The sequence below is a fragment of the Zalophus californianus genome, chromosome 15, assembly GCF_009762305.2.
Source record: "Zalophus californianus isolate mZalCal1 chromosome 15, mZalCal1.pri.v2, whole genome shotgun sequence".
In the NCBI taxonomy this organism is placed as follows: Eukaryota; Metazoa; Chordata; class Mammalia; order Carnivora; family Otariidae; genus Zalophus; species Zalophus californianus.
In genome coordinates this window covers 23,237,844-23,256,896 of record NC_045609.1, presented here as the reverse complement: position 1 = coordinate 23,256,896, position 19,053 = coordinate 23,237,844, and the positions used below count along the sequence as shown (strand labels likewise).

Genomic DNA, 19,053 nt, shown 5'->3' with positions numbered 1-19,053 from the left:
ACAGTTCAAACAATGAAAAAATACCTAAATAAATGTGAACTATGTGACATTTTGGGGATGGATGGCATTGATAAGATTTTTAAATGAAGCTAACATATCTTTGGCAAGTTAATTAAGAGAACTTTAGCCTGTTAAATACTGTTTGAGATTTTACAACTTAATGAAGGTGTGGACTATATATCTTTGCTCTATCCAGAAAAAAATCCCATAATTTTCACTGAAGGAATTACAATAAAATTAGGAACTTTTGCTTTAGAACATTAAACAGTGGACTAAATTTTCTTTTCTTAAAAAAAAGAAAAATAATGTACTTACTTCTAAGATTATGAAGTAACATATCTAGTAAAGTCATAAATTTTGAATACTGAATAACAGAAAATTGCATTCCTCTAGCCCACAAAAATCCAGATACATAATAATCCAGTAGAATGGCTTCCTTTAAACAGGTGTGAAGGTTTTTGAAATTCAAAAACTTTTTCAGTTTTCTGTAATAAAAAGAAAAATCCAGACATTAAAATCAGATTAGTGAACAGTTCCTTTTCTAAATTTTGAAAATGCAGATATTTTTCTTGAATGAAAATTCTGTAATTCCCTACATCTAAAAATATCAAAATCCTAAGTCTAAAATGACATTCAAAAGGAAACAGAAAGGGGGAAGTTATATCAAAATCCTAAGTCCAAATGACATTCAAAAGGAAACAGAGGGAAGAGGAAGAAGAAATGAAGAGAGCAATCATGAGCATTCTTGTTGGTCTTCTGCCTCCACTTCCTCTACTCTTGTAATTCTCCTCCTCACCTTCCTCCTCTTCTTCCTTCCTTTAGTATCTTTTTTCCGTTTATAATCAAGTTTGTTTCTGATGACATTCTGGAACTATATTGTTAAATATTTGTTGTTTTCTTTTTTGAAAAATTCAAATTATGTCTGTTTTATGCATTTTGTCTATAGCTATAATTTTCTATTAACCTTCAAAAATTTTTTCAAATCATTTCCTTTTCATTTTATATACTTTTCTCAATACTGTCTTCTAGGTCCCTTAGTGTTTTCAGCAGTGTTAATTCTCCCTTGGGTTGCTTACAGAGCTCACCTCTGTAAGATCTTTTCTACTCTTTGTTTTTTTACATGCTTTATCACCTTTATTTCTTGTTATCTCTTCCTTGAGTTTTTATATCTCTGTTTTATGCTCTTGTTGTGGTTGCTTCATAAATTTTTTTTTTAATTCATGATAAATGTTTGACAGTATCTGCTCATGGCTATATTCATTTGGTTGTATTTTCTTTCCTGTATTTTCCCCCCATTCTTTAATTACTTTTTTTTTCTTAAAATGGCTTTGTATGCATATTCCTTGTTTTGTACTCAGACTTGGCCATGTGACAAACTATTTTCTGTACAGAATAAGTTTGTGTCATTTATTCTAGTTTTTTACTCTTTTTTTTTCAATTAGTGGGGGGAAGAAAAATAAAGTAGGATAGGTTCTTATTACCATCACATAAACAATCTATTTCTTGTAAATATGGGAATTATCTGTTCCAAGCCTGTACATCCTGGCCCTGCTGTTGCAAACAAGAGTTCTTGAAATGGCACTTCAGGGTTTTCTTCTCACCCAGGAGAATAATTTATATTTTTTAACTCACTCTAAGATCTTCAACTATGTGTATCTTTCTTGTTCTTTCTCCTCCACTTCTGCTTGATCTATAATGCTTCTGGCAGTCATCCTCTATTTTGTGGTTTGAGCATACAGGATTCTCCTTGTTTGGACAAAGAAGTTATTGGTATTTCCTTGTTGCTTATATGTGGTTTCTGAGGAACTGTGTGTGGGTGTGTGACAACTTTATACTGCCATTTTCAAAAAAAGGAAATCCTTATTACTCATAATATTGAAATAGATTCTATAATCAGAATAATAAATACAGCAGGATTAAACAAGTTTGGGAAAAAATAGAGCTGATGTTGTATTTAACTCTCTAACATCCATCTCATCTACAGTGGTGTCAAGGTAGACCTCAACCCTGAAAGTGAGTTCTGATTCCTCTAAAACAATTATGATAATCTCTCCCTCTTCCCATAATGCCATATAATGGCATTCAGTATATGGTATTCTCTATAGTAACTACTGGTCTATGGTGAGCACTCCCTACTAAATTGTTCTAATTCCTAACTAAGGGTAAGGCTTATTTTCTTCTGTGGAATCAAAATACAAAAGAGTAAATAAGTAGGTTTGATTGTTACTGGCAGCCATCTTATAAGAAATATCAATTCTAAAATTATAATCATTTCTTGATGATACTATTGAGGCCTTGAGTCAATCAACTCTGGAGTTAATCTATCTCTGAACATTCTGTTCCCAATAGTTAGTCTTCCTTCTAACTGTACTTTTCATCTGCCATCTCCATGCTGTTCTTTTAAAAAATTAAATACTTGACTTAAATATTTGCATGTGCTCTTTGCTTTTCTTTCATTTTTTTCAGTGTCTGATTATATGTAAATGAAGCCAACTATTTGTCTAAGAGTATTTTAGTGAAACTTCTTTGACATCCTCTATCTTTGCTCTCCCCCATCCCCCCTCCACCACTTCCCTCAGTACCATTTGAATCTTAACCTTCAACTTGAATTGCAGGGCTGGATATTCACCACTTCTATTCTTTGTTCAGATATTTCACCCCAAAGGAGGTTATGCAGGGAGGCATTTGGAGCAAGATGCTGTTGCAATTTGAATGCAAAGTTTCCATGCATTTTACTGGCAAATCTTTAAGTTTTTCCTCTGGGATAAGGGAAGATGGGACATGGGAGAGGAGAGATGGCATTAGAGACTACAGGGAAAGAGAAAGATGCTTAACAGGGATTTAGGAAGTTGTGCTATAGTGATAGGTGATGTAACTATCTATTTTGTCTCACCAAGAATTCCAGTAAAGGTATTACATTATTCCTACATGCTCTTGAAATTGGAGTGCATCTTATTTTTTAAATATGATGACATTCAGGAATAAGCCTTAAGGCAAGAGCTGAACAGCTCATGGAGGCCCAGTTATGAAAGGTTATTAAAAGATCTCTCAGGGTTATTTCTGTGTTTAAATAGTTATTTTCAATTTAGTCCTTAACCTTTTTTCAAAAAGGATTTGGGTGTATCTGTAAAAAATCGGGGTTACATTAAAAGCATGAATTATTGATAATAGGAGATCATGAGAAATGTACTCAGACATTTAACTTTACTTGAAGTGTACTCTAAAAATATGTTTTAATGATACTATATTGTTTCATTTGGTTGGCTGCTTTCATGAAATGCAATTTTTAATTTTAAAACATAGGGAAATGTGCTGATTTCCTATAATGTATTTAAATAAGTTTATAACTTTGTAGACTATAAATATATATATAACTTTGCATGATTTGCATGATTTTGGCATACTTCTGTCACTTGGTGACAGGATACCTAAATTATATTTCTGTCATTTTGAAAAGTATATAATCCCCATTTATAATAATGCTATTTTAAATGGGAAGTGAATGATTGATTGCAAATATTTCAGGATTACTGTTACAAAAATCATATGAAGAACTTCAAGAAAATTACTTTGCAAAGAAATGGCTCCTGACATAACACTGTCATTTATCCAAAATTGATATCTTAAGATCTGAGATTACTTCAGGTGAATTCTATTAATGAGACAATCTAAAAGGTCAACCTACGTTGAACCTGGTTGTTTCTATACTGTTAACTTCTGTATCACCCTCTGTATTATTTCCTTTATCCTAGACATTACCTCTTAAAGATTAAAAATACTTTTAGAATTTGAATATTTGACAACAAAGAGAGCCAGTAAGTGGTAAAAAAAGATTGTCACACAAGGTATGGTACACAGTACAACTTAAGATGTTGTAAGAAATAAACAAGTATAAAATATTTGTTTGCAATACCTTTTATTTAATATTAATTGCATTTAATATAACATCTTTGATATTTAATACAAATAAATTGTAAACTATATTAAATATCTTTCATTTGCATCATATTATTTTGCCTAGTATGAAATACCTATTTTTTGCACTTTAATGATCAACATTTGGGATTATCTAGAAATGGAAAATATTTTACTTAAAGCATAAATCATCAGTGATACTAATACAATGAATGCATTTTACTAATAATTCTGATACAAAAAATCAGAATTTCCAATAGGCATTCATTTCTATAAAAATGCTAAAATTACTATGATATACTTGTTTAAAAATCTGTGAAATTTTTAATTGACTAATACTTATAAAGATATAGATGGTAAGCAGTATGGCCAAATCACAGGTCACCAGGATTTCTAGCAAGATTTGCAGGCCCTGAAGGTGAAGAGCATCCTGGGAAAAGGCCTGTCAGTGTCATTTGCCTGCTCTTAATATGTCTTCCCTTCTCAGATTTCTCTTCCAGCCAGTACATCTGTCATATTTCCTTCTCAGTAGTAAATCACCTCTATTCCACAATATTTGAAAGATTTGCAAATGATAGCCACTGACAGAGTCATTTTCTATTTGTCCATTATGGTCCACAATACCCTCCTAACATCCAGATGACTGGTCTGCAGAAGAGACATTACAGTCCAGAACATCACATCATTGTAGAGTGGGCTCTCTACACATTATAGTCAATCAGCCTTCATAGTATTAGAGCAAGGTAACTTTTAAGATGACTGATTACTAAAAACACATGTTAGGAACTTGTGTTTTAGTTATATCTGACTACTAAGTAAATGATTTGCTGTAGAAATCAATGGCTTTAAGAATGAGATGTACACATAGAAGAATTGTTCCCATAAATTCAGTTACATTCACATTTTTAGGCAAAATACATGAAATCAGAGTATTTAGTATAGCTTCATATCCAATAAAAATCACAGGTGGATGGCTAATACTCAGGGTTTCCAAAATATTAAAATGTATTAATTCTTAATATTGCAGAAAATACAACTTATTCTTGTCATGATGAGACAGAAGACCTAAAGGTTATTGTGCATAATTGAGTTTTATGAATGAAAGAGAAAAGAAGTAGAAGACAGCATATGTTAAAGACTGCTTTTAACAATAAATCCTTATTCTCTGTTAACATTTGCATGTTGGTCTGAAATGCATTTCTCCCATAAAGAAGACAGCCAAGCAGTGTAAAAAGTCAGTTGTTTGAGAATTTTGGTGTTCCAGACTCTGGATATTATATATATTTGGATATATATATGTATATATTTGCATGACATAATAACAATTCTTTTGAAAAAAAGTTTAAATTATGTAATAGCATATCATGATCATTTATAGATGCAGAACTAGAACTGTTCTATATTTGGTTGTAATACTGAAGTGCTTACTGTTGAACTCCATCTACGTCCTCTGCTAGCATTTCAGTGATTTGAGCAACTGAAAGAAAATCCGGAGACAGAATCTTTTCATGCTCCTGGAATTCAGCATCTCTCTACCAAAACAGAAACAAAAACAAAAACAAAGCAATAACTGGAATGAGTTATTTCAATCATGTTTTACATATTAATCCAATGATATCAAAATTTGTTTACTGTGTTCTAGTTGCTATCAGAAATAAAATTTAAACACAGCAGCAGTCTTGTAGATAATCATTTTTCTCGTCAGTTTTCAAGTAATGGTACCTCTCAAAAGTTGAATGTCTAGTTAAACTGTCTTTTATGCATATTTAAAACAGGGTGATGGCTTTCAATTAACAAACTCATTTTTGGTATTTTATTTTTTTCATCATGATAGTGTACTCTTTAATCTCCATCCCCCCCCGCCAACTCCCCTCCAGTAACCATCAGTTTATTCTCTGTAGTTAAGAGTCTGTTCCTTAGTTTGTCTCTTTTTTAGCCTTTGTTCATTTGCTTTGTTTCTTAAATTACACATACAAGTGAAATCATATGGTATTTGTCTTTCTCTACTGATTTATTTCACTTAACATTACATTCTCTTGCTCTATCCATGTTGTTGTGAATGGCAAGATTTTATTCTTTTTACAGCTGAATAATATTTATGTATAGTTTATTATATGTATTATTATATATCCCACATATTCATATTATATGTAATATATTATTCTCCTACATCTTCTTTATCCATTCATCTCTCAATGGACATCTGGGCTGCTTCCATAGTTGGGTTGTTGTAAATAATGCTGCAATATAGGGGTGAATGTATCCCTTTGAATTTGTGTTTTTGTATTTTGTGTGTGTGTGTGTTTTTGTATTTTTTAAGTAAATACCCAGTAGTGCTATTACTGGATCATAGGGTAATTCTGTTTTTAATTTTTTGAGGAACCTCCATACTGTTTTCCACAGTTTGCATTCCCACAGACAGTACATGAGGTTTCCTTTTTCTCTACATCCTCACCAACACTTATTGTTTCTTGTGTTTTGATTTTACCCATTCTGACAGGTGTGAGGTGATAGCTCATTGTAGTTTGATTTGCATTTCCCTGATGATGAGTGATATCGAGCATCCTTTCATGTGTCTGTTGGCCATCTGGATGTCTTCTTTGGAGAAATGTCTGTTCATGTCATCTGCCCATTTTTTAATTGGATTGTTTTTTGGGTATTGAGTTGTATCAGTTTTTTATATATTTTGGATACTAACTCTTTATCGGATATATCATTTGCAAACATCTCCCATTCAGTAGGTTGCCTTTTAGTATTGTTGATTGTTTCCTTCACTGTGCAGAAACTTTTTATTTTGATGTAGTCCCAATAATTTATTTTTGCTTTTATTTCCCTGCCTCAGGAGACACATCTAGAAAAATGTTGCTATGGCTGATGTCAGAGAGATGACTGCCTGTGCTCTCTTCAAGGACTTTTATAGTCTCATATTTAGATATTTAATTCATTTTGCATTTATTTCTGTGTGTTGTGAAAGAAAGTGGTCCAGTTTTATTCTTTTGTATGTGGCTGTCCAGTTTTTCCAACACCATCTGTTGAAGAGACTGTCTTTTTCCCACTGTACATTCATTCTTCCTTTGTTGAAGATTAATTGACCATATAATTGTGGGTTTATTTCTGCATTTTCTGTTCTATTCCATTGATCTATGTGTCTATGGTACACCACTACTATACTGTTTTATTACTACTGTTTTGTAATACAATTTGAAATCTGGAATTGTGATACCTCCAGTTTTGTTTTTCTTTTTCAAGATGGCTTTGGCTATGCAAGATCTTTTGTGGTTCCATACAAATCTCAGGATTGTTCTAATTCTGTGAAAATACTGTTGGTACTTTGAGAGGGGTTGCATTAAATGTGCAGATTGCTTTGGGTAGTAGTATAGACATTTTAACAATACTTGTTCTTCCAATCCATGAGCATGGAATATCTTTCCATTTCTTTGTGTCATCTTTCATCAGTGTTTTATAATTTTCAGATTACAGGTCTTTTGCCTCTTTTGTAAAGTTTATTCCTAGATATTTTATTGTTTTGGGTACAATTGTATATGGGATTGTTTTCTTTATTTCACTTTGCACTACCTCATTATTAGTGTATAGGAATGCAACAAATTTCTGTACATTGATTTTGCATCTTGCAACTTTACCGAAATCATTTATCAGTTCTTGTAGTTTTTTTGGTGGTCTTTCAGGTTTTCTATATATATAGTATCATGTCATCTGCAAACAGTGAGTTTTACTTCTTCCTTACTAATTTAGGTGCCTTTTATTTCTTTATGTTGTCTAACTGCTGTGACTAGGACTTCCAGTACCATGTTGAATAAAAGTGGTGAGTGGACATCCTTGTCTTGTTCCTGCCCTTAGGGGAAAAGCTCTCAGTTTTTCACCATTGAGTATGATGTTGGCTGTGGGTTTTTCATATAAGGCCTTTATTATGTTAAGGAATCCTCCCTCTAGATCTACTTTGTTGAAGGTTTTTATCATGAACAGATGCTGTACTTTGTCAAATGCTTCTTCTACGTCTATTTAAATGATCAGATGGTTTTTAATCCTTTCTCTTGTTGATGTCATCTATCACATTGATTGTTTTCTGAATACTGAACTATCCTTGTATCATGGGAAGAAATCCCACTTGATTGTGGTGTGATTTTTTTAATGTATGGTTGGATTCAGTTTGCTAATATTTTGTTAAGGATTTTTGCATCTTTATTCATGAAAGATACTGGTCTGTAGTTCTCTTTTTTTGTGGTGTCTTCATCTGGTTTTGGTATCAAAGTGATACTGTCCTCATGGAATGAATTTGGAAGTTTTCCTTCCTCTTATATTTTTTTGGTATAGTTTGAGAAGAATAAGTATTAACTTTTCTTTAAATGTTTGGTAGAATTTGCCTGTGAAGCCATCTGGTCCTGGACTTTTGTTTTTGGGGAGTTTTTTGGTTACTGAGTAAATTTCATTACTAGTAACTGGTTTGTTCAAATTTTCTTTTTTTTTTCCTGCTTTAGCTTTGGTAGGTTACATGTCTCTAGGAAACCAACTAGGAGACATCCACCCAGCAGTAATGAGTCTGCCACATGTCTTACAGAGATCCACCTGGCTGTGTCCAGTCTGCCATGTGTCTCAGTGAGACATTCATTCAGCAGTGACCAGCCTGCTGCCTGTCTCACTGAGACATCCACTATGTCTCATTCAAGGAGGCAACATCTACACAGCAGTGACCAGCCTGCCACATGTTTCAGCCCTAGAAGCAGAAAACCCAGTGCAACTGGGGGTATAGCAGGACCACTTTTTAATTCTAAGAGTTTTAGTTCTCAACAGGATTGGCCACCAATCCTCAATGTAATACCAGCATCCCATAATTACCATGAGGAGACATCCACCCAGCAATGAAAAAGAAAGATTTAGAAGTCTGCACTCTATTCTAGGGAAAACATGTGGTGGATCAAATGAGCTGCTTATGGGGAGAACTTCCCAGAGAGTCATCAATGGGCTGATCTTCCCCAAAAGTGTCTTGGTTTCTCCTGGTGACAGTCTAAAACCACTGTGGGGGCTTGGAGCACTGTATGATCAGTCTTACGTGTGTGTTCCCAGCAAGCCACAAATAAATTATCATGAAGATTTCCTCTATGGGGACTACTACATGAGGAATAACCTCTGACACTTCCCTTCACCTAAAAACACTTTCTGATGGGAAGGAACAAGTGTCCCTTTTCTTTGGAGCTGAGTGATTCAGTCTCTTACGCCAGCTAACAGCCTTAAAAAAAACTGTCCAAGAACTGAACCAGAGAGTCTTACAATTAAAGTGAGAGTAAAGTTTTGGAGCCAGCTAAAGCAATTCAGAGCATAGGGAGCGAGAATAGTGAATGAGAACAGGTCCCATATCAGTTCTCCCAGTTTTCCTTTTCCCCAGAGAATAGACCAGTTACACAGAGGAGCACATAGACAGAAGTTACATCAGCATCAAACCAACTCTGTTTCACAGAGGAGGAACTTACCAATCCCCAAAGGTCAAACTGTGCTGTGCAGACTTAATTTTGGGGTACAACTGTTCCTCTGAGGGTCACTTCATAATCACCAAGATGATGCAGCAAGCCAGGTCCGAGGACCCAGAGTGGGTCCCACAGGACCAGCCAAGTGGGTCCTTGCTTCATGCAGGATGGAAATCAAATGCAAGCTAAGAGGAAGTAAGAGCAGAGTTTACTGGAAGACATAGAGCAGATACAGCTGTAGCATCTGAAGGTTCGGAAAGGAAAAGGAACATGAGTCTCATCTTTGCTTGGGCATCTGGAGTTTTTATGGAGGACAGTGGTCTGGTTGTATGTGTCCTCTTAGGTATCCAGGAACTGATCAAACAAGAATGAGTCAATTTAAAAACTTTTAAAAATACCTACATATTCCTCATTGAGCTTGGGGCTCAAGAGGAGGCAAAGACAAGTAAAAAAACTTGCTAGCCTCAATAACTTAACATCTAGTGGAAGGAACAAACCAAGGGTGACTTTAAAACAAGAAAATAAAATAAGTGAGTCATAATAAAGGGACAAAAATAGAGACAGGACAAAGAAAACCTATAGAGAGGAGGTCCAGAAATGGACTTGGGTGAGTCTGGACAAGAATGATGGAATGAATCAGCAACAGGACACTTGGGGACTGGTTCTGTAAATATTAAGTAATTCACACAATAGTGCTTTGGGTGCAAGTCAGGGACTAGTTGGACCTAAGTGGGAAGTGGGCATTGGGAACATGTTGTGGGAGATCTCAAATATAATAACTGAATAAATATTTACTGAATGATTACAAAATGCAAGATACTGCACAAGAGATCACAAATATTTTAGACCCTTGACTGGTCAAAGAATGACAGGCTGAAGAGTTTGTTTTTAATAATACAGGCAGTAAGGAACCTATGAAGTTTTTTAGCAGTGAAAAGACAAGATAAAACTGTCCTTTAAGGAAGCGCAATTTTTAGGAGGGTGAAAGAAAGGACAACAGAGGAAAGTTCAATGAAAATATCTTTGAAACTGGTCAGGAATGAGGCATGGGACTGCACTGGGTTCCTAGCAGCGTGCATGAAAAGAAAGGGGTGAATGCAACATATTGTATCTGGGGGACTAAAAGTGGGAAGAATAGACAGTATGATATCTGAAATAGATGACTGAAAAAAGAGAAAGGTGGTGATTCTCAGTGCCTCCCATAGCTGAGTCCTTTTGTTCAGAGTACAGTCTGTAAAAACCATATGTGGCACTCTTGTGACACCAATAAAAACAGAAGCATTGGAAGATGATGCCCATTTTAAGAAGGCAACATGACAAGTTTGATTTCAGTGGTTGAGTTTAAGGTGGAATATGCATATCGAGGAAGAAATGTTTAGAACTTAATTAGAAATGCTAGACTCAGAAAGGTCCAGTTTAAAAATGTTGGTTTAGGAGTCACTCCAAGTGTGAGAATGGATGAAACTGCCCGGAGCCAGAGCATGGGGAGAACAGCTGTGAATGGGGGATGGAAGAGGAGACAGAGAAGCAGAGGTAAAAAGCAGCAGCTCCATAAAAATCAAGAACTGTGAGATTTTGGGGAGAGAGGGGACAAATGTTTTCAATTCAACAAATAGTTATTTATCCTTCCATGCAATGGGTTGCAGTGAATAAGAAGAGCAACAAAATGCTTTGCTACAGCTAACAAGATCACATCCCACATTTTCTGTATTTCTTTCCAGGAGTAGAAAAATCCCAAAGCTAACATTTATTGGTAATGGTAAACGACTTAATGTTTGTATTTAATATTAGGTTACTATATTTTTATTTTTAAAAATCTAATTTAGACATAAAATGTGCTACTTTATTAGCTATCTTTTTGTAACCTAGGGTTAGCAAAGTAACCTAAACTAGGCCATTCAGTTAGTTTATAAACTCAGTAAGAAAAAAATATTTTAGTACCTAATAGAATACCTTGCACCTAGTAGGCACTCAGATACTTGTAAATTGAGTTGTATGAACTCAGTTTTTAGATAGGATGGTATTTTAGTCCGTAACATAGGACTATATATTTGTTAAATGTTTGTTGGTTATGTTTTTTTATTATTAGCAGTAAAGTAAAATTATTCCTGTACTGTCAACTCCATTAGACTGTAAATTCCTCAGGGACAGTCATTCAATCTTTTACTTCTTTTTAGAATTCTGCAGATCCTAGTTATGTCAACATAGGTTGTTAATCGACTGTCTGAATTCATCTGTATCATCTGATGACATTATTAGATGATGGAGAATGATAAATAGTAGGACTTGGATTTGGAGGACTCAGAGGGTTTGACTACTGATTAATTTTGTGACTTATAGCAAGTCACTTGAACCTACGTTGAATTCATGTTAAAAAATCATTTTTAAATGTTTTAATACACAAAATTTGCTGTCATTATTAACAAAAATATGCATGAAAAGTACATTGTACAGACATTCAGATCAATTTTATTTGATGTGAAATTTTTCCGGATAGAAGAAAGAACTGTATGAAAGGGAATACAATAATCTTAAACTTTGGTACCATAATAATTCTAGCTAAGATGCCTAATATTAGTGCATTTTTTAAAACTTGATAGTTTAAGATAATCACCTTGTAGGAAGGTTTGCCTCTGGTTTTTGTTTTGTTTTCTTTTGTCTTAAATTGGAATTCCTGGACCTATTTTAAACTAGTGCTCTTTCTTGTTTGTTTATATACCGCCTTGCACTTGAAAGGATATAAGGTGGTAAAAAGTCTTTAATCTTTCAACACATATATTCTGACTTATAAAAATTAAAGATACAATACAAAATTCATGAATAGGCTAATAAAAATGTGATATGTAATTTGGTTTTCTCTGTAAAATTTCATCTCTGACTAGAAAAATACGTAAGCTAAACTTCACTGTAACTCATTTTACTCCACCACCTGGTGGATTTTAGCAATTATTCCAGAAGCAATAAAATTGTAAACCTAATATTATTTGCCAGATAATCTTTTCTCTGAATTTTTTCTCTTATTCACCTAAACTTTCCACATTGTATATGTCTTCCTTCTAGAATTTCAACTTTTGGGGTATCTTTCTATCCATCACTGGTAGTATCTCAAAAGATTCTTAATAAATGTTCATTAAAAGAAAGATAACACAGTTCATCAAAGATGACTAAAAGGGGTTTCACAGTCATAGAGAACAGAGACTAATCTACAATTTCCACACTTAGAAAGGCTCTTTTCAAGCATGAAAATAAATGAACTAAGGAGCAGCACTGTGTTGAGCCATGTCAGAGCCTGAGGCAAAAAGAAAAACCAGGACTACTGATTCTGTCTTTATTTAAAATTTTCATCCATTATGAGCTTTTTGTATTAACTTTCTTTTTTTAAATTTTATTTTATTATGTTAATCACCATACATTACATCATTAGTTTTTGATGTAGTGTTCCATGATTCATTGTTTGTGCATAACACCCAGTGCTCCATTCAATACACGCCCTCTTTAATACCCATCACCAGTGTATTAACTTTCAATTTAAAAAAAATGCTTTCAACTGAAGTTTATCTTGACTACTGAATTTCTGGCATCCCTTAAATTTTATGCCCAAGGAGACCACCTCACTTGCCTCACTATGGTCCGGGACATGCTAAGAAGTCAATTTAAGAAAAAGAAAAATATTTTTAAAAAATTACAGATTAAAGAAGGATAAGTGAAAACAAGAACTAGTTCTTTAAAGTAATGAATAAAATAGGCAAAAATATTTGGCAAACGTTATTAAAAGAAAAAATAAACATATGCCACATTCTATAGAGATACATTTGAAAATTACAAGACAATGTAGAAGTCATCAAATTTGAACAGGGGTAAGAAAGAGAATGGAACTGACCAAACATAAACTAAACTGGAAGTCTACTTTTTAAAAAGTCACCATGCCCAGATATTGTACACTTGAAGTTCTACCTAACAATGGAGAACACATAAATTCTGTTAGTCTAATAATTACAGACTGTAGACAATTCATTTTTAAGAAGCCGGCAGAGTCTACACACAAAAACCTAAACTAGCACAAAATGGAAATTATAAACCAAAGTCATTCATGAATTCAGATGTAAAAATTTTAGTTAAAATATTATCTTAGAAAGTTGAATCCAACAGCATACTAAAAGAAAAATAAACTATCATTATGATCAAATAAGGTTAATTTCAGAAATGCCAGGATGGATCATCATTAAACAACATACTTTTATGTCAAATTAAATGATAAAAAATGATATAATAATGAAATAATAAGCAGGCATTTGCTAGAATTCAGCAGCAAAACTCTTAATAAAACATGAATAGAAAAAAAATAAACGCAAAAAAGATTATTTGCCAAAACATCAGATTGAAAGGTGAGAAACTGAAGTCATTCCCATGAAACCAGAAACCAAAAAGGGATTCTGGCTAGTAACATTATTGTAATTCAACACGCTATAGAGATTCTAACTAATATAATAAGAAAACTAAATATGTGGCTTAAATATTAAAAATGAAGAAATAAAGGAATCTTTATTTTAAAGATTACATGGTTGCATACCTAAGACACCTGACATTGTCCTAACATGGTTTCAGTTAATAGGAACTTTGATAGGATGGTTACATAACACAAATACATAAAGACCGATTGTTTTTCTCTATATTAGAAACTAATTAGAAATGGAAATGGCAGAAACTTGATTAAACTATACTTGGTTATAAATATAATAAGAAAGGTATAGGACCTACAGAAATTATAAGCTTTATCAAAAGTTTAATAAAAAAACTTAATAAAGGAGATTTATTGGAAACCTTCAAATTGAAAAAAATTAGATCCCTCCCACATTATAAATCTCAATTTTAAATCTCAACTGTATCATTCTGGAACTTGATAAAATAATTTTTAAAAAATTCTTATGGAAGAATACATATATTTTCTTTTTTTTTTTCCTTTTTTTTAAATTTTTTATTGTTATGTTAAAGGAATACATATATTTTCAAAAAGAAAAATAGTGAGAGGAACCTTTCCAAATTAGATATTAAAGCTAAATATAAAATAGTATGGCATTGACACAAGAATGGGCAAACTGGTCAGTGGAAAAGAAAAGGATATTTGAAAATATATCTGTAATAATATATATAAACTTTTGGAAATTCAAAAATACATATACATGTATACATACATATAAATTTATACATACACATGTATACATATATATATAAATGTTTGGAGTCTCTATGCTGTTCCACTATTCTGCCCATCCTTGTGTTCATTCACATGTATATACACATAATGTGACAATGGCAGTCAGTCCGTTCTCAATGGGAAGAGAGAGGATGGTTTATTTAGTAAATGAAGCTGGCAGACTGATGGTTCAAGTCTAGAAGAAAATAAAATTAGATCCTCATATCAAATATATCAAACATATCTATCAGAAATTAATTTTAGCCATGTTAAGACCTAACTTTAGTAAAATAACACTTCATTTTTTTGCAAATCTTATTTTAACTTTTTTTATGTTATGTTAATTACCATATATTACATCATTAGTTTTTGATGTAGTGTTCCATGATTCATTGTTTGTGCATAACACCCAGTGCTCCATGCAGAAAAAATAACACTTTAAATATTAGAAAAAGAGTAAAGATTACTTGCATAATCTGAAAGGGAGGCTGAAGAGACGCAGGACTTTTAAAATAAAATAGAAACCCCAACCACTAGTAAAAAGAAAGACAAGCTCAAATATCTGTCAAATTTTCCACACCCACAGCCACTACTCCAGAGGTTCTAAATGTTTTATAAATAATACTTCTGTATATTAACATTTTGAGCAATGTTAGTACTGTCTTCTTAACAATATTTTATGTAATACTTTTGGCATCCTCCCCATGGTCCTGCTCAGGTTTTCCTACAGTAGGTGCTGAAAATGGCTTCAATAAATATCTGAGTGATATAGAAACAGAAGGACCCTGATCATCTTGCTGCTCAAGTTGAGCCCTAAGTGTTTCTCTCCAACCTGTTGATGATGGGGTGGGAGCTGTTTTCAAGGTTTGTTAGGGAGACCACTTAATGTAGAGAGAATCATCTGTGGCCTCCTCCTGGACATGTTGAAGATCTCCAAGACAAGACACCGCCTTTCTACTCAAGATTATGTAAGTGTCCTCTTATCCTGATAAAGTCTCGAAGGCACTGAGTAAATGTCATCTATTAGGGAATGTGGTAACACTTCGAGACATTATTCAGAAGAAGCAACTGGGCAATAATCATTTACGTTTTCTTTTAGGTCTCTGATGTAAGTTTAAGTATAGTCCTTTTGTATATGCTATTTAAATGATATTTCCCAAATAATATTTTTTAAGACACTAAGAAAGTCAGTTTATGAACCAACTACTGATAAAAGACTAATGATTAAATTCTAAGTATTCATTTATAAATTCATTTATGATTTAATTTGTAAACATTTATAAATTCCTTTCATTTACAGATCTATACATAGTAAATATTTTCAGATTTTTGTCATTTTTGTTTAGTCTTATGCATTTATACAGATACCTCCCAAACATTTAGTCTTACTTTTTAGAGGGAGGCATTAACTCCCATGTTACTAAAGAACCCGGAATGTAAAATTCAGAAAGCTGGCAAAAAGAGTTTATGCAATGCTACAGAAAAAATATATCTTCCTGGATCTGCATCTCATGTGTGTTTGTTCACAGTTTCTCAATAACTTTTGGTCTATGATAACTATCTTTCCTGGCATACATCAGACCACCTGTGATTTTAATTAGTTATCATATTTTACTAAGTGCCTACTATGTGATTGGGATAATTGGTTGTTTTCGTTCTAGGTACTGGCAACAAATAAGTCAGGAAACCTCAGAGTACTGGAAGCTTATGCTTTATTTCTGATTGACTTGGCAAGAAAAAAAAAAATTTCACTACTGCTTGGCCAGGATGACTAGATGGTCTACTGGCTAAGTCAATCTGGATACAGAATTTATTAGAACTGACACCATATGGACTAGGTCTTGGGGGATCAACTCTGGAAACACTCTGATCTGAGAAGAACCTTCCAGTATCTAACTGAAAATCAGTAGCCTTGGGAGCATAGATTTTGAGACAGGGGTCTTTGCCATTTTTTCCATCTAACCCCTAAAACAATCGTGGGCACAAATGGGCGGCCAGGAGGCCTTATCACTCTAATGAATGAAGGCCCTATGGATCCACTGGCTTCTCTGTGACCTACAGGAGCTCTGCTTTCATTAGAATGGAAAATGGTGTTTCTAACATGCAGTGTATCAGCCTATTCATCTCAGGACAGGCTAAGTGAGTATAGCTCAGTGAGTCCAAATTCCATCTTGATTTCTTCAGTTTGTTACTAACTAAAAGCCTGAGCATTTTCTGAATTGCTTGTCACAGGGAATACCTGCTCCTCCAAGAAGTTAACAAAAGTACCCACTGACAGTGCTAAGATGGCAGATAATCACCGAAGGTCTATAACTAACTCAATTCATCTGACTCATCCAAAAAACAAGTGATTTTCTTTTCCCCTGGGGCATGGCACTTCTTCACATCTTCAAAAGAAAATTATGGGTATTTTTCTTTTCTTCCCTTTTTTATTTTTTAAAGTGCAGATTCGTTAAACCTAAATTATCAGAGTCTTCTTAGAAAGGACATATCTATATCTACATGGCTAAGTAAGTATATGCAAGTGTACACTGACAATTGAGCATTTTCTTAAGTAAGTTTTTGTATACATTTAAATAACATGACTTAGTTGGGAAATTTTCTCTGCCACTTTTGAAATTGTATTACTTACATTAGAGATCACAAGGGATTAACTAGCTTAGTAACCAGTTTATCACATTAAACGTATTTTTAATGTATGCTAATTTCAAAAGGCTCATAGGACAGTCAGCCTGCTTTAGCCGTCTGCAGTATTGGGAAGAATCTGGATTGGGAACGACTTGTATATATCTCTGCAGCAAGGCACTAGATTATTGGCTGTGTGTTTCTACATTTAGAAAATAGCAGTTAATACTTAGCTTCTGCACAAAAAAAATGTTATCTAGACTAATAAGGGAGTTGAGCATAGCAATGTTAATTATAACATTATTATTCACCTTCAGTCTTAAAAAAAACTCAAGACAAAACTTCCTAGAACAACATGATGGACTCTGTGTGAAGATTTAAACATTTGCTTTTAGCTATATCTGGAATAGCAGATATGTTCTTAATTAAAATCTCAGGGTACTAAGCTTATGAATAATTAAAGTTACCTAAAACCCGTTTATTATTGAGAGCTGGTGTTGGGAGGCGCCTAAAGATAAATCCTTTTTTCTTTCTTTCTTTTTCTTTTCCACATACAGGAAACCACTGGGGCCCAAGGAAGTTAAAAATAACTTTCCTAAAGAGACAAGGTGACCATGAGCATCTAAGCCATAACCAGAAGGTGGATTTTCCAGGCCCCTCCTTTGTCCTATCGTGTATCTCTGTATTTAGAGAAGTGGTAAAATAATCAGGGAGACACCAAGCCCTGGCCTTCAAATATTAATCAATCTACTAACAATGAAGAGTTATTATTCCACGACACCTTTGAGCAATAGGAACTATGATCACTGCAAAAGAATTAGTAGTACTTTCCAAGATCCCCTTTCAAGTGCAGAGAATCTGGGAGAAGCACAGTGTTGTGAGGTCGCTGGGACCTGGAACCGACCAAGGGAGGAATTTCTACAGTTTCTACTCCAGGGAACCTCGGGAGGCATGCCTGGGCAGGGGCGCGGCCGGCGGCAGAGCTCGGGGAACGCGGGGCGGTGCCCCAGCGACCCCCGCCCGCCTCCCGGACCCCAGCGCCGCTCGGGTCGGTTCCCTGCCGGGGCCGCCAGCTCGCGCCGCGCTCCCAAGGCGGGAGCGGGATGCCTCCCCGGGGACGGGCCTCAGCCGCAGGCCCCGTAGGCCGGGGCGTGCGCTCGAGGGTCGCGGGTGCCAGGAAGGGGCCGCGTACCTCCGACTCGGGTGTGGTTCCCGCCGGGGTCGTCGCCGCGGGTGTCGTTCCCCCGGGAGTGGTCCCCACCGACATCCTCAAGATCTCGCCCCGGGGCCGCGGCCCTTCGTCGCCTAGGCAACAGGGGCGGGGCCGGGGGCGCGAGTCTGGGGAACGGATCCCTCCGCGAAGAGGCTTCCGGGTTGGAACTTGGGCCCCTCCGGGAGAGGGCAGGGGTGGAGGGCGGGCCAGGGCCGCCGCGGGGCTCCTCTGCGGAGGAGATCCCCCGCAGCAGGGCTATGGATCACCGGGTAGAGAAAAACTCGTTCCTTTCAGTAAGAGTGAAAGCAAGAAGGAAAAAAAGGCAATTTAAATAACAGCAATTTAAATGAATTAGTATGTGGGCAAGTGTCTAATGCTAACATCGCAAGTTCTCAATAAATATTAAAATGAGATATATTATTGGAACTTGATCATTGATTTTTGATGTTATTGTAATTTTAAGGCGATATGATGTTATTGTCATGTTGAGAAGAAAAAAAGAAGTGTCCTCTTAGAGATAAATACTGAAAGATTTAGTGATGATGAAGTGATAATAATGTTTGCATTTACTCCAAAATAATGAGGGAAGGGGTTTGGATTATTGAGTGGAGTTATGGTAGGTGAAT

At 34.9% G+C, this 19,053-nt stretch overlaps 1 protein-coding gene across 2 annotated transcripts in view; it reads right to left on the bottom strand.

Annotated features, from left to right (window-relative positions):
* The window catches only part of CABCOCO1 (ciliary associated calcium binding coiled-coil 1), a 134,911-nt gene extending 116,298 nt beyond the window's left edge, over nt 1-18,613 (bottom strand). Inside the window, exons 1-4 of one of the 2 annotated variants that reach the window (XM_027597036.2) lie at nt 18,407-18,544; nt 9,402-9,580; nt 5,344-5,447; nt 316-485 (exon numbers count right to left, since the gene is read on the bottom strand). In XM_027597036.2, coding sequence (XP_027452837.2) covers nt 316-485; nt 5,344-5,375 — 202 coding nt within the window. In that variant the 5' untranslated portion in view covers nt 5,376-5,447; nt 9,402-9,580; nt 18,407-18,544. Of the gene's footprint in view, nt 1-315; nt 486-5,343; nt 5,448-9,401; nt 9,581-18,406 lie in introns of both variants that reach the window. The other variant, XM_027597035.2, reaches the window with a different exon arrangement.
* Between the last annotated feature and the right edge of the window lie 440 nt (nt 18,614-19,053).